Source organism: Mycena indigotica (genome assembly GCF_014461135.1).
Source record: "Mycena indigotica strain 171206Taipei chromosome Unknown Mind.scaff0002, whole genome shotgun sequence".
Lineage (NCBI taxonomy): Eukaryota > Fungi > Basidiomycota > Agaricomycetes > Agaricales > Mycenaceae > Mycena > Mycena indigotica.
The window spans coordinates 1,557,892-1,570,514 of NW_023503001.1; the positions used below are offsets into that span (position 1 = coordinate 1,557,892).

The 12,623-nt window shown below is 53.9% G+C and overlaps 1 protein-coding gene across 1 annotated transcript; it reads right to left on the reverse strand.

Moving 5' to 3' along the window:
• Window positions 1-3,393: 3,393 nt before the first annotated feature.
• On the reverse strand, window positions 3,394-4,238 carry MIND_00192900 (uncharacterized protein; the record flags this gene model as incomplete). The annotated part of the gene is made up of 6 exons (XM_037358837.1): window positions 3,394-3,453; window positions 3,510-3,614; window positions 3,670-3,738; window positions 3,794-3,910; window positions 3,967-4,044; window positions 4,098-4,238. 6 exons carry the CDS (start codon window positions 4,236-4,238, stop codon window positions 3,394-3,396), a joined length of 570 nt encoding a protein of 189 aa, XP_037223932.1.
• Between the last annotated feature and the right edge of the window lie 8,385 nt (window positions 4,239-12,623).

Consider the following 12,623-nt stretch of genomic DNA (forward strand, 5'->3'; position numbering starts at 1 on the left):
GCTTCATAGCGGGATGCAACGGGCGCGTGATGCGCAAGCCGGGAGACAGAGAGACTGCTCTACGATGGGAGGCTGCGCCGAGTGGGACATGTTTAGCCGGGTCGGTCTTGAAGTTCTAATCATTGTTGTACATACAAATCTCTATGAAACAAACTATGAAATCTCACTCTATTCATCCTCTTGCAACTCTGTTTCGACATCCTCTTGGTCCATAATATCCTCAAAATCAGTGTCGTCTAAATCTGTCTCGTATTCGTCCTCGCTTGCCTCTGCCCGCTCACGCTCCAAGCGTGCATCTTCGATCTCTTCTTCAGTCGGAATCTTGTATTGGGCATATGCACCATCTGCATACTCTGTTGCGAAGGCCTCCGCACCAAGCGAATACCATCTCTTTGCATCATCTGGGTTGCAGTACTTGAGCTCGGGGAAGGCTACACCATTCGCCGCGTACAGGGCCTTCTTCGTCGATCGCCATCGTTTCGTTGTAGTACGAGGGCGAAAAGAAGTCGAGAGGAGTGGGAACAAGTTTTTGTGTGATCTTTTAACTTGTAGTGTGCTTCTGGGTGAATAAGTGAAAGTTTGGATGGGGGTTTTAGGGTGTCAGTCTTATGGAGACGGGGTCTGAACATACAATGAGATACATATCCAGAAAATAAGGATCACTCACTGCCTGCCGCGCGTTTTCCTGGGGGGTACGCTTCCACTTTGCGATCACATTGTCGTCGAGCCCATGGAAGACCATGCCAGCAGCGGGATGACGGCCTGGTTTCTCGCATGCTTGATAGCGATAGGTGATCTTTTCGCCTTGGACTGTGACAATCTCTGGAATCTCCAAAGCCTCGTCATCGGAGTGGGCTTCCGGATTGCCGATGAGTCGGAGGAGTGGTTTGCGGAGTCCAAGCAACTTGGCGGCAGCATAACGGTCATCACGAAGCTGATATCGTTAGTTCAGTGTAGAAAGAGACAGAGAACTGACGCACAGTAATACGCCGTTTGATACGAGCATCCATGTCAGCTGATGTTTGAAGAGCGTCGGGATTGGTTTCATATTGCCGACTGACTTTGCCAAGGTAGCGTAAATAGCTGTCGTACCAGTCATGAAGCAGGTTGGTGTCATCAGAGATTCGAATAGAGACGCCAAGTTTGGTGAGACCAAAAGCCCGAGCGCTGTTCTGGAATGTGATGGTTGCGAGATGGCGATGGAGTTGGTTATAAGGAGAGCCAGCAGGGCCAAAGACATCAGGAAGGAAGCGGCGAAGCCCAGCGCCTGCGACGGCAGCAAAGGCGGCTCCGATGTGCTCGTGGGGAATCAGGGAAAGGTCCTTGGCAATTTGGCCTTTTGCAACCTGCGCCTTCTCCTTCACCTCTTCAAGAAGGTGCTGCGCCTTCCGCTTTGCCTCCCCAATCGGCTTCTTGGACTCCTCGACAAGCTGCCCCACATGTTCTGCAAGATTCTCGACCTCCTTGTAGCGAGACTCGAAGAATGTGATTTCATCGTCGGCCCGGCCGACCGGTGATGTTGCTGACAAGGCGCCAATCAAGGCTCGAATACAAGCCCGAAAGGCGGTCTGGAATGAGATGAGCGAATCAGCACTTTGGAATAAGACACACCTTGGTCCGTGTCTTCAATTGTGTCTGGTCATCGGGTAGGATCGGCGCCGGCTTCTTAGGCTTGCGTGCCTTCTTCTTCTTCTTCTTGGTCTTGGCGTTGTCGGCGGCAGGTTCTTCAGCCGGGATTGATGACTCTGGAGCAGCGGAGCCGCCCGCAGCCCCCGGGGCCGGGCGTGCCCGCTTTCGTGTGTCACTGGCAGGAGTGTCGGGGTCAGTATCAGATGGGACAGCTCTGTCCACTGATGATTTCCGTTTGAGCCCCATTGAAGAAGAGGGGATAGTCAGTAAAACGGAATATTTGACTGCTAATGTACTTCTTACAACAAAGAGCATCAATTGGCACTATAACGTGTGTTGATGTTGTGTCGCAACGTGCCCAAAACATGGCCATCATCTCTTTCATGCATTCAATTCTCCACTGACACATCCAAGAACCTCCGCAGTAGCGAGGGTGGTCAGCGGCCAGCACGCGGTAGGTCCGGTGCCAACCACGCGGCCGGACCGCGTGTTCCGGCACGCCACAGGCTGTGCCCCCAGTGTCCTCCCCATTCCCCTGGTGTCGAGTTGGGCTCGGCGACGGCTCGACGCGTCGTTCTCGGTCACGTGCTTCCCACGTGTGCGTTCCTCCTACTGGGGCGCATGTTCCCCGTCGTCACGTGCTGCGTGTTGCGGGGCCCGCAATGGCCCGACACCAGCGCCGGAGCGGACGGGCCGGGTCTTATCCGTGACACATATCCAGCCATGACAAAGACAAAGCGTAAGTCAAAGTCGCAGGCAGCAAGGACGTTCTGGCTGACTTCACCATGTCGGTCGCGATATCGCACCATGTCCGCTGCGGCTGCATGAGCTGGAATATGAACGCCATCGACAGCACCACGACAGTGCCGGAAAAAGGGAAAGTAGCGGTCACTATTGGAGATCTTGGGCGGTGTCTGATTGAGCGGATGTTGGATGTATTTTTGATAGAATGACCGACAGACAAGATGGAGGACTCGGTTGGTATACTTGCTGATAGTGTCGCCAGAATGCTGAAACCGTTCCATTAGTTCACGTTGGCTACTGCCGTGAACCATCCAGTAGAGGAATATCGCAACCTGCTCTGGCGCCGTGATAACTCGGCCATGCGTCAGACCGCCGTTGACAAGAAGTTCCCATGTCAGCAAGCAGAAAGCCGCTGGGTACATGCCAAGCTGATTGAAGCAGCGTTGTTTGTGCCCAGTAATCAATTCGTCGAGCCAAGCCTTGCCTGTGAGAATTGACGTATGCATAGGTTCTGGGAGAGGGCGCTCAAGACGAAGGAAGTGAGAAGCGAAAGTTGTTGCCGAGAGAGCTGCAATTAGAATGGCATAACGACGCTTCTGTACAGCTTGTATGATCTGCTGTTCGTCGGAGAGCCCATTGGCAATGACTGGTGGAGGCATTACACGTCGTATTATCAAGATAAGAGGTAGAAGATAAGATGCATCTAATATAATTTATAAGCTGATCTGCCATCATTCAGCAGCTTCCGCCATTCACGCGTGAAACCCCTCGCACCCGATCAGGGCCTAAGAAGAGAAAATTTGAAGCTGACGTCATCCCGATGATCTCAGCATTCTGACCTTCAGTTTTTGAAAAGAATAATTATTGTACGAAGCGGGGATCATATTTTATTTTTGGAAGAAGTTGAATCCCTCCTACTGTTCATGCAAAACTGTCCACATCGCTCCTCCTTATCGACCACATTCAATGAGATTCCCGCTGAGACCAAGTAACTTCCGAATCTTATCTCTGGCTTCGTCCTCAGGCCTCAGGCTCCGGACTCAGATCCTCGCCTACGCCGCGAGGGGCGGGAATCGTGCGCTATGAGGCAGGCGTGAGATAATGGCGCGGGTGGGGTAATAAACGCAGAAGCGTACCTCATAACCTGAATCATGCTCCCCCGAATCCGAGTCGGAGTCCGTCGGGTATTCGTCGTCATCGTCGCTATCTCCCGCGTCGCTACCTGCCTCGGTCCGTGTTCTCTGAGAATGTTCAATTAAGGAATAAGAAGGCAGAGCCGCAAGAAAGTAATAGCACCATTTGGCCCGGAACACGCACACTGGTAGCGAGGAGCAGTGTGTATTCAGGCACAGCTTCAACAAGTTCCTTCAAGTTGAAGAAGATGAGACATTGTAAGGACTCCACATGTGTGATGGCGCACCGGGATTTGACTGACATCGACGACGTTCAAGTCCAACGCGTCCATCGAGCTTCCGAGCTCCGCATCTTCCAGCGTGTCTGCCTCGTCAGCCGCCTGCCGGACAGGAGAACCAATTGTCTAGGAACCGGAGTAAATAACAGCGTCAACAGAGAGAAGATTAAGGGAAAACGCACCTCTGCATTGTCGCTCAGGCCAGCGGACGCCCGTGAGTCCTGGATGGCCTGCACATCCGCATTGACGTTATTCCCGGGCTATGAGCCAAGTAAATCAGAGATTTCCATAAGTATCGCGGTGGAGATCGTACCAGCTCTTCGTTGACCTCGCTGACGAAGGCCTGGGGAGTCCCCGGTACACGCAACGCGTCCGGCGAGGACTGCTGGGTAGGCGGGGCGTCGGTCGCGCTTTCCTGCGTGTTGAACTCCGACTTCGACTCAGAGGGCGTCATTCTTCGAGTGCGTGGTTTGGTGGAAGGCAAGCAAAGAGGGCGTATGAATCTGCAGGGGTCAAAGGCATTTAAGGCAGCCCAAAATGACGAAACACGCCTCTACCCTGGAAGTTGATGGAGAAGCCCTGAACAGATCGCACTTATCCGCCATCTTCAGGGTCGGCGCACGGAACACGAGGGCCGCGAGAAGCCACGGAGGCCGGGATTGCGTGGCACAGAAGCAACAGAGAAGCATGCCCTTGCGTCATCGCAGACGGAGCCAAGATGGAGCGCGGCCGTATGCAATGCGGGCCGGATGCGAGATCGATGCTGGCAGGAGGAAAGGTTTGTTGACGCCGCTGACTCAGCAACTCGTGACTGTGTGAATTGATGCGGCACATCTTGACTCCGGCGGCCATGTGCTCGCTCTTTCATTCTTAGACCATGGTTTCCCGAAGAACAGCAACACTACCCCGATCAACTCCAGCGCGCTGCACCGATATGCACACGCCGGGACAGTCCATCATCCGATGTGGCGCCGCGCAGCAATCTGCTCGTTCGCTATCAGCTGCTTCCCGACGGCAACAACCGCAAAGTGCACTACGGGTGCGGCACCACAACCACAAGAGTACACCATCAATCTTCGTTGCGCGCGGACTAGTCAACGTCGACATGGATTCACGAGGTTATGGTATACATATTCATAGACCAACTTGAACTAACTATAACTTGGACCATAGGCCGTTGACAACAACCACGCCAGTTTCGAGCACAAACACGGAGGCTGTCCAGTCTGCGCGGTGGTCGGTCGCCACTGCAAGTGTGCTGGTGCCGCACCGTCCGGGCCGAGCATGCCGGTGGCAAGACTGGGTGCGAAGGCAACACTAGCACCCGCGGGTTGATGGGGGGTGGCGTGAGCTGCGTCGAATGGGTCCAAGTTATCTCTATTGCCGTTAATGAAGAGTGGATTTCCCGACGCTTTGCTGTCGGCTGGGTTCCAGCCGGAGTACAAAGGCTGGCTCGGCACGAGGAAATCAAGGTCGCCCCCGTAGATACTGGCACTGAGCCATTGCCGCTCAACGCCGGGGTTGGAACTCGGCAGGCCGGACTCATGGGTACTAGTAGTGATCGATGGTGGGATCGTTGAGCACGCGGCGGTGGAATGGGCTGTGCCATAGGTGGGTGGATGCACGCCGAGCCAGTTCAAGTCAACGCTCGGCAGTGGCTCCGCTGTTCGCAGCGGCGGCACAGCACCTGCTAGCCATGGGTCCTGAAGCGGCACCGAATGGGCATCAACGGTTGACATCGTCGATGTCAATGCAGAAGAGGCAGCCGGTGAGTGGAAGCTTGACTCTGTATCTGTAGACTCAGAGGCTTGCCAGTGGAAGTCCAGATTGGAGTCCCAACCAGTACCCTGACGGACAGACTCAGTCGCAAGGGACGCCATTGATGGCCCGATAACACGGATCTCCCGGCCCGCTTCCGACCGCGCCGGTGGGCCGGCCCTGACTGCGGCTGGTGATACAGGCAAGCGTCTTCTGCCTCGGCGCGCACGCTTTTCCGACGACCCCGAGCCCAAATCTGCGCCCCGCCCATCGCGACTTGCTCCGCCCCGCGGTGGCCGCCGGCCATGGTAGCTTTCCGCCCTGAGCGCTAGCACCGGCTCATAGATACACACACGCCCGCTCTTGCGGCAGCGCAGACACTCCCGACTCTGGGAATTCGTCATACACTGAAGCTCGTGGTTAGTCTAAGCTTCCGTCATACGCAGAGACAGGGGCATTGCAACTCGCCTTGGTTTTGCTGGCGCGGCAGTGCATCAGGAAAAAAAAACTTTACTACTGAGCACCCAGTATCACCAGTAGCAGTGATAGCCTGGTAGACAAGTCCTGTAATACTTAGCACCTGGTAGCAACACAGCCATTGCTCAGTAGCACCTGGTAGCAATGACTGTAGAACCCAATAGCAGTCTGGTAGCAAACCAGTAGCCATGGATAGCAGCTTGTAGACAGACTTGATGTTGCTCAATTCACCATGAAAGTAGGCAATAAAAAGTATATTGAGCTACTAGTACATCTACAGACATAGTAACTACTACAACTAGAGGGGGAGAGGAGAAGAGGGGAGGAGAGGAAGAGAGAGGGGGGAGAGATATGTCAGAAGGGGGGGAAAGGGAAGGGAAGGGAAGGGGAAGAGAGCTCAGTTGGCTTACTATTTCCCTGCCCAGGTAAGGTCGCACCATCAAAGCGAGAAAGAAGCGCTGTGTAAGAACGGCGCCGCGGTTCGGGCTGAAAGTCGGTGAGCAAGCGGTGGTCATCGAGAAGCACATTTGTACCGAATATCGTGGGGTTTGGCGGTGAAATGACGGCAGTGGAGGCAAGCCGATCTCCAGGGAAAATGATCCACCACGCTGGAGTGGCGGGCAAAGAAGGGCTGCAACTCTATCAGGGTGGGTGGGGAGGCAACGCGGACATTCGTACCGCATTTCGTCCCGTTCCGCGCAGAATTGAGCGCTCAAGGGAGGCAAGAGTCGAGGTTTGGCAGAGGAAGTGGTCCGAGTCCCACCACCTCAGCGGTCGGCTGTTCGGGCTGAAATCGTGTAGGCGCGTGGAGGGCATATATGTCAACATGCATACCAAATCTGGGGCGATTCGGCGACGAATTGAGAGGGAGGTGGGCGGGGGGAGGCAGATGGAGGGAAGGATGATGGGGGAAAGGAAACAGGTGCCGCAAGTAATGTGGCGCCACCTTTTATTTGGCAGCAACCATCAATCATGCCATGTGGTGCAATCAATGCACATGACGAGTGGACTTAGCAGATTTTCAGGTTGCCCGGAAGCCTCAGATGTCATTTTAGTGCTTGCTATGGCCCTCCAGCTGCCTTGCACCAATGTAGCACCTCCTCCTGCACCAGTGGCCACTGGATGTGAATCCTCATAATATTTTGACAGCAGGCAGATCTATGATTGCTACCCAGTGATTGGTGATGTCTATGGAATGCTCCGGAGACTTCACACAGTGGTACCAAATCTATGCGGTGGTGCTACAAAGCTTGCTGTCATTGCTACCAGTGCTACCACTGCTAATACATCTTAGCTGGCAGCTCAGTAGCCAAAACCCTTTTCCTGATGTGCGTGCACGCGCGTGGGACGCGATCGGGGATTTGCCAGTGCACATGATAGACCAAGTTTTCGTCGAGGGGATTGGAGTCGTCGTGGTCGACTCGGGAAGCTCCCATTGTGTTGAGTTGGACAGGAAGGCCGGCCCCTCCTGAGTCTTCTAGTCTCTTATAAGGGGTCTGAACGATGGTACAGCTCTCTCATGCTTGAGCTGATCGGCAGCACTTCGATAGCCTTCTTTGATTGCCTTTGATTGCATCCATTTGACATTTTATGGGAGAGCCAGCCTGGGTGTGATGTTTGACCGACAAAATGAATAAAATAGTACAGTATCTTTCTTACTTTGGCAATATCATCAATGGGCAGTTTACCTTTGATATCCATTTTACATTAAAAGGGACTATTACAGCTTAAATGAACATGTTTCTCATTGGTAGATTCATATAGGGCATGTAAATTAACATAATATATGGCAAAATTTGAGAATAAACTACTCAATTTTGTCTGATGTGAGGAAGCATTCATAAATAGTTTTAAATGTATATTACTGTTTGTATTTGTGTTTCTATTTTATTTGAAAATTTGACAAACTGAAATGAAATAGTTGGAGCCCTATTTGACATGTAGGTGATGGTGATGGAATTTTCCTTCAGACCACCAATTTTAAATTTACTTATTGGGTTTTTTTAGCAATAGGAAACCAAAGCCAAAATGTCACACCTATCTCAGTAGACAGAATCCTTCCCTCAATCCTGCATTGGACTTGTATATATTGTCAGAAATTGGCGCTAATAGACCATGTCACATGCTCCCAATCCAGTGTCCAAGACAAGTAGCTTCACCACTACAAAGGGTACAAATGGAACGAAGAAAGATAAAAGTGTGGCTACCAGCCATGGGGATACTGCTTCTTATATGTCACTCCAGCCCTGCTCTATCCTAATCATAAGCTCCAGCCGGTCCCACAATTATATGTGAGATCCGCGCATCACCGTGCACTGGTGATTCCCGCTACCACTAACATATATACTGACCCATTTCATTCAATTCTGCCAGTCACGGGCACATCAGATTTTTTTGGCCAAAATATTTCGGCTGGTCACAGGTCACAGCTGATTTCTTTGGTCCCAAAGTGTTCTAAGTGGGTAGTTCAACTACTAGACAGGGCTGGGGCATAGCCCCAGCTTTGAATATTGCTTAAATAATATGAATTCTCAGATTAAGAGCCTTGCCACTAACTACAGGATGGCACATAGATGCTTCTTAAATATCTGGTCTACTATTGTCACTTAATATATATAAATTGCAACCCAAGTTAGTAAACTTTATGTACTTATTTCTCAATTTTGCGCACTTACTTGGTACACACTTCAGTATTGTCATGTTAAATAACCTTAGATATAACTTGTTCATGGTACTGGGTGCAAGATATCACTTACAGCTTTACCTCCCAATTAGGATTGGTCACATTTAAAATTTTACAGCTTCTTTTACCAAGTTGGGGCTATAATAGCGGTGACTCCCAAAAATGGAAGTGTGGAGCAAATAAATTGTTAAAGCCGGTGTAAGGGCAACCCCGGAGGCCTGGCAGGGGAGGATCCAAATGGAAGAAACTCTGAGGGTCCGCCTGCTAGGTAGCTGACTATATACTGCTTGTCCGTAGCTGCCGCTGTCAGGCACAGAAGGCTTGAGCGGTGTCGCAGGCAAGGTCCCAGGGCGACCGTTGGGAGGGCATTGACGGATCAGTGATTGTGCGGGCGAGATGGAGGGCCAGACCGGAGACGCCATTGGAATCGGACTGGAATCGGACATGTCTCCGGGGGGCCAAAAGGGGGGGGTTCCCCTGACAGCCGGTGCCAAACATGTGCATACATTCATACAACATCTGCTTAATATAAGAGTAATAATGTATACTGTACTATTTCATTCGATTCTGCCTGTCATGGTCACATTGACTTTTTGAGTCTGTGTAAGGGCAACCCTGGAGACTCCGATGAAAGCCTAGCAGGGGAGGATCCAAAGCGTGAATAAAAGCTACGGAAATACACGGAGGGACCGACCTAGCAGGGGAGGATCCAAAGAGAAGAAACTCTAAGGGTCCACCTGCTAGGGCACCAACTATATACTGGTTGTCCGTAACTGCCGACGTAGAGCGCAGAAGGCCTGAGCGATGTTGCAGGCTCTGTCCCAAGGTGATTGTTGGGAGGGTCTTGACGGATCGGTGATTGTGCGGGCGAAGGAGGCCGTGGGACGATGGTCGGGGTGGGTCGGAGCGTCCAAGGGGGCGCCGGTCGGATGCGTCTTGGATGCGCTCGGAGGGTCCGAAGGAGGCCAAAGCGGGGGTTCCCCTGACAGTCTGTTCGGACAGTTTTCTGATTTCCAGGTGACCAGCAAGGGGCCCGATGATGTCCGATGCTCGGCAATGAGGTGACTGGTGCGTGACACTCTTTTCTCCTTCCTCTTTCCACCCTCTATGACGTGTCCGGACGCGTCAAATGGCACTGTCTGGCCATGGCTACCTCGTCTCAACAGAAATCTTGCTTGAGGCCCACAAAAATGGGCCGTTTATCAACCCTGCCAGCATCCATACAAATGCCAATGCACAATACACCATCGTCGACATCTTCTTCATGTGCGACTTCCTTGCCAAGTTTGTCTCAGCGGACGGCGGACGCGAAGAAGTTCAAGCCACAGGTGCTGCAGGAGTGCGCAGACCTCTTGAACACTAAGATTCTGTGCAGTGGGTTGAAGAAGGGAGAGGTATTGGGGAAAAAGCTTACAGAGGTGTGTCATTATGTTCACTGCATATACTCAGCTCTAAATTGTTTGGAACAGCTTATTAAGATTTACCAAGGCGTCGAATGGCTCAAAACACGTTCGGGTGGTAAATACAATGACTGTCAGACTGCGGGTCGGGCCGTGCAAGGACTTCTCCTAAGAACGCGCGCCCGGAACAGAACAGACGAATAGTCGGGCCCGCAAGTATGGCGGGCGGGGTAGATCGAACCGAAAGGGCCCGTGAACTCGGTCCCTTGCCGTAGTCGGTGGTCGAAGGTTCGAATCGGGTCGTGTCGGGCCCGATGAGTCGATAGCGCTCTCCTCGCACGGAGTAAGGTAGTTCTTCAGACGATCTAAGCGATAGAGTACAGGGTACACTATCGCGCATTATATACTGTGGGCCCGCAAAGGGGGTGATCGGACACCCTGGCCTCTCCTCCTCCTCCTCGCTCCCGTTCCTGGCCGCAGAGGGGACGATCGCACATCCCTTGCGGGCCAGGCGCTACTCCTGACCTCCTAGCACTCCTCCCCATTCCCCTGGTGTCGAGTTGGGCTCGGCGACGGCTCGACGCGTCGTCGTTCGGTCACGTGCTTCCCACGTGTGCGTTCCTCCTACTGGGGCGCATGTTCCCCGTCGTCACGTGCTGCGTGTTGCGGGCCCGCAATGGCCCGACACCAGCGCCGGAGCGGACGGGCCGGGTCTTATCCGTGACATCACCCCCTCCCTAGGAACGACTCGTCTCGAGTCGGCGTGGCTCGGTCGCCCCGGTTTCTCGGGTTTAATTTTGACTCTAGCTCGTCCTTCCAATCGCAAATTCCATCCAGCCCATAAGCTTAAGCTAAGCTTCGGCTGCGCATTTTAATCTCCCGCGGCTTCTGACGCCTCGTGGCGTCCGCAGATCGATTCTTCCTGTCCATCAAGTGTTTCATCGCGGTCACGTGCGGTATAGCGTAGGTCCTTTTCAATTCAGTTTGCGCGTCCTTTGTTCGTATTGCTTGCGAGTAGGCTGTGCTGCGCGCCTCGGTCGAGTTCGATATAGAACGCGTTCGTTCCCCCATATAAGCCGGAGCTTCCCCTTCTAATCCTCTTTATGTCGTCCCCCAACTTGTACCGCTCCGGGTTATTGCCCCCTCTCAGTTCTCAGATGGTTCCCCCATCCTCAGAGCCGGGTCGTCTGTTCGTCCGTTTCGCCTCTATGTCCCTCGTCGAGTTTCCTGCTTCCTGGCCCATCCGCAAGGGGCGAGACCCGTCGTACCGGGAGTCGTTCGAGCCCCTGCGCCTGTTGGAGGACTTGCCCCCCGTCTCAAGCCGTCGACTATTCCTCCAAGCTACTCCCTCTGCTGGCCCCCGTAGTCCGTTCACATCGAGCTCCCGCTCTCCCAGTTCCCCCCCGCAGCGCCCCCCGGCCGTCGTCTTCCCGCCGAATCCTGTGGCAGTGCGGGTCGACCGCCTAATGAAGGCCGGTTTGTGGCAGCCGCTGGTCTTCGGGCCCCATCACCTCTATTTCGGTGTTCTGTTCGATGCGTTCCCCTCCTCCTTCGTCTGGCGTCGCGAGGACGGCTCTCTTCAGGATGTTCGCCCTTTGTTTGGACAGCTGGGCCGTGGCCTCCTTGCGCACCTCCTCGCTGCCGACGCTGCTTCGCCCAGTGATTCGTTTTTTCCCCGTCTGTGGCGTTGGGTGGTATGTCTCCCTCTCTGTGCGCTTTCGGCCGCGTGCTGACTGGCTCCGTTCAGTGCCTCATCCTTCACGCCTTGTCTTGCGCCGCTTCTGTCGGTCTCCCTTCCTTCGTCTCAGATCGATTCCTCGTCCTAGCCCACGTGGCCGCTTTTCGCGTGTTTCCCGAAGAGAACGTAGCTCGGCCCGATACGCTGGCCCGACTACTGGGTCCTCTCCCTCCATCTCTCGTGCCGCCGTTCCTTCATGCCGACCGGTGGTCGTCCTTCATCCGGGTGGTTTCTTTGCCCGATCCTCGGGAGGAGTTTGCCTTCTCGGGCGGCCCCTCGTTGGATGAGGCGGAAGCGGGTGTTTCGTTCAGCTTTCTCCCGTTGGCGGCCTGGTTGGATGATCAATTCCCGAGCACCGAGAGTGATCCGGAGGATTCCGAGTCGACGGCCCCGGTTATGAAACGCGTTCCCCCTACTCCGGTGGTTCGGGCGCGGTCTTCGTCTTCGATGGAGGTCGACGTGGAACGGGATGGTGCCCCGCCGGTTTCGACCCTACTTTTCCTACCTTCCGACTCGGGTTCGGATTCGGATGTGGAGGTGATCGCCGGCCCTCGTCGTTTGTCTTCGGTGGGGATCGACGCCTCTGAACACGAGTCGGCTACGGATGCCCTCGACCCTTCCTTCTCCCCGGCCGTGTCGCCTGCCCCGTTGCAACGGGATTTCGCACACCCCTTGGCCCCTCGTCTTGAATCCACTGGACAGCTGGCGCTTTTTCGAGGGGAGCCCCCTCGTCAACCGGGAACAGTGATCCGATCCCTTTCCCCTCGCTGTGAGTATTGCATC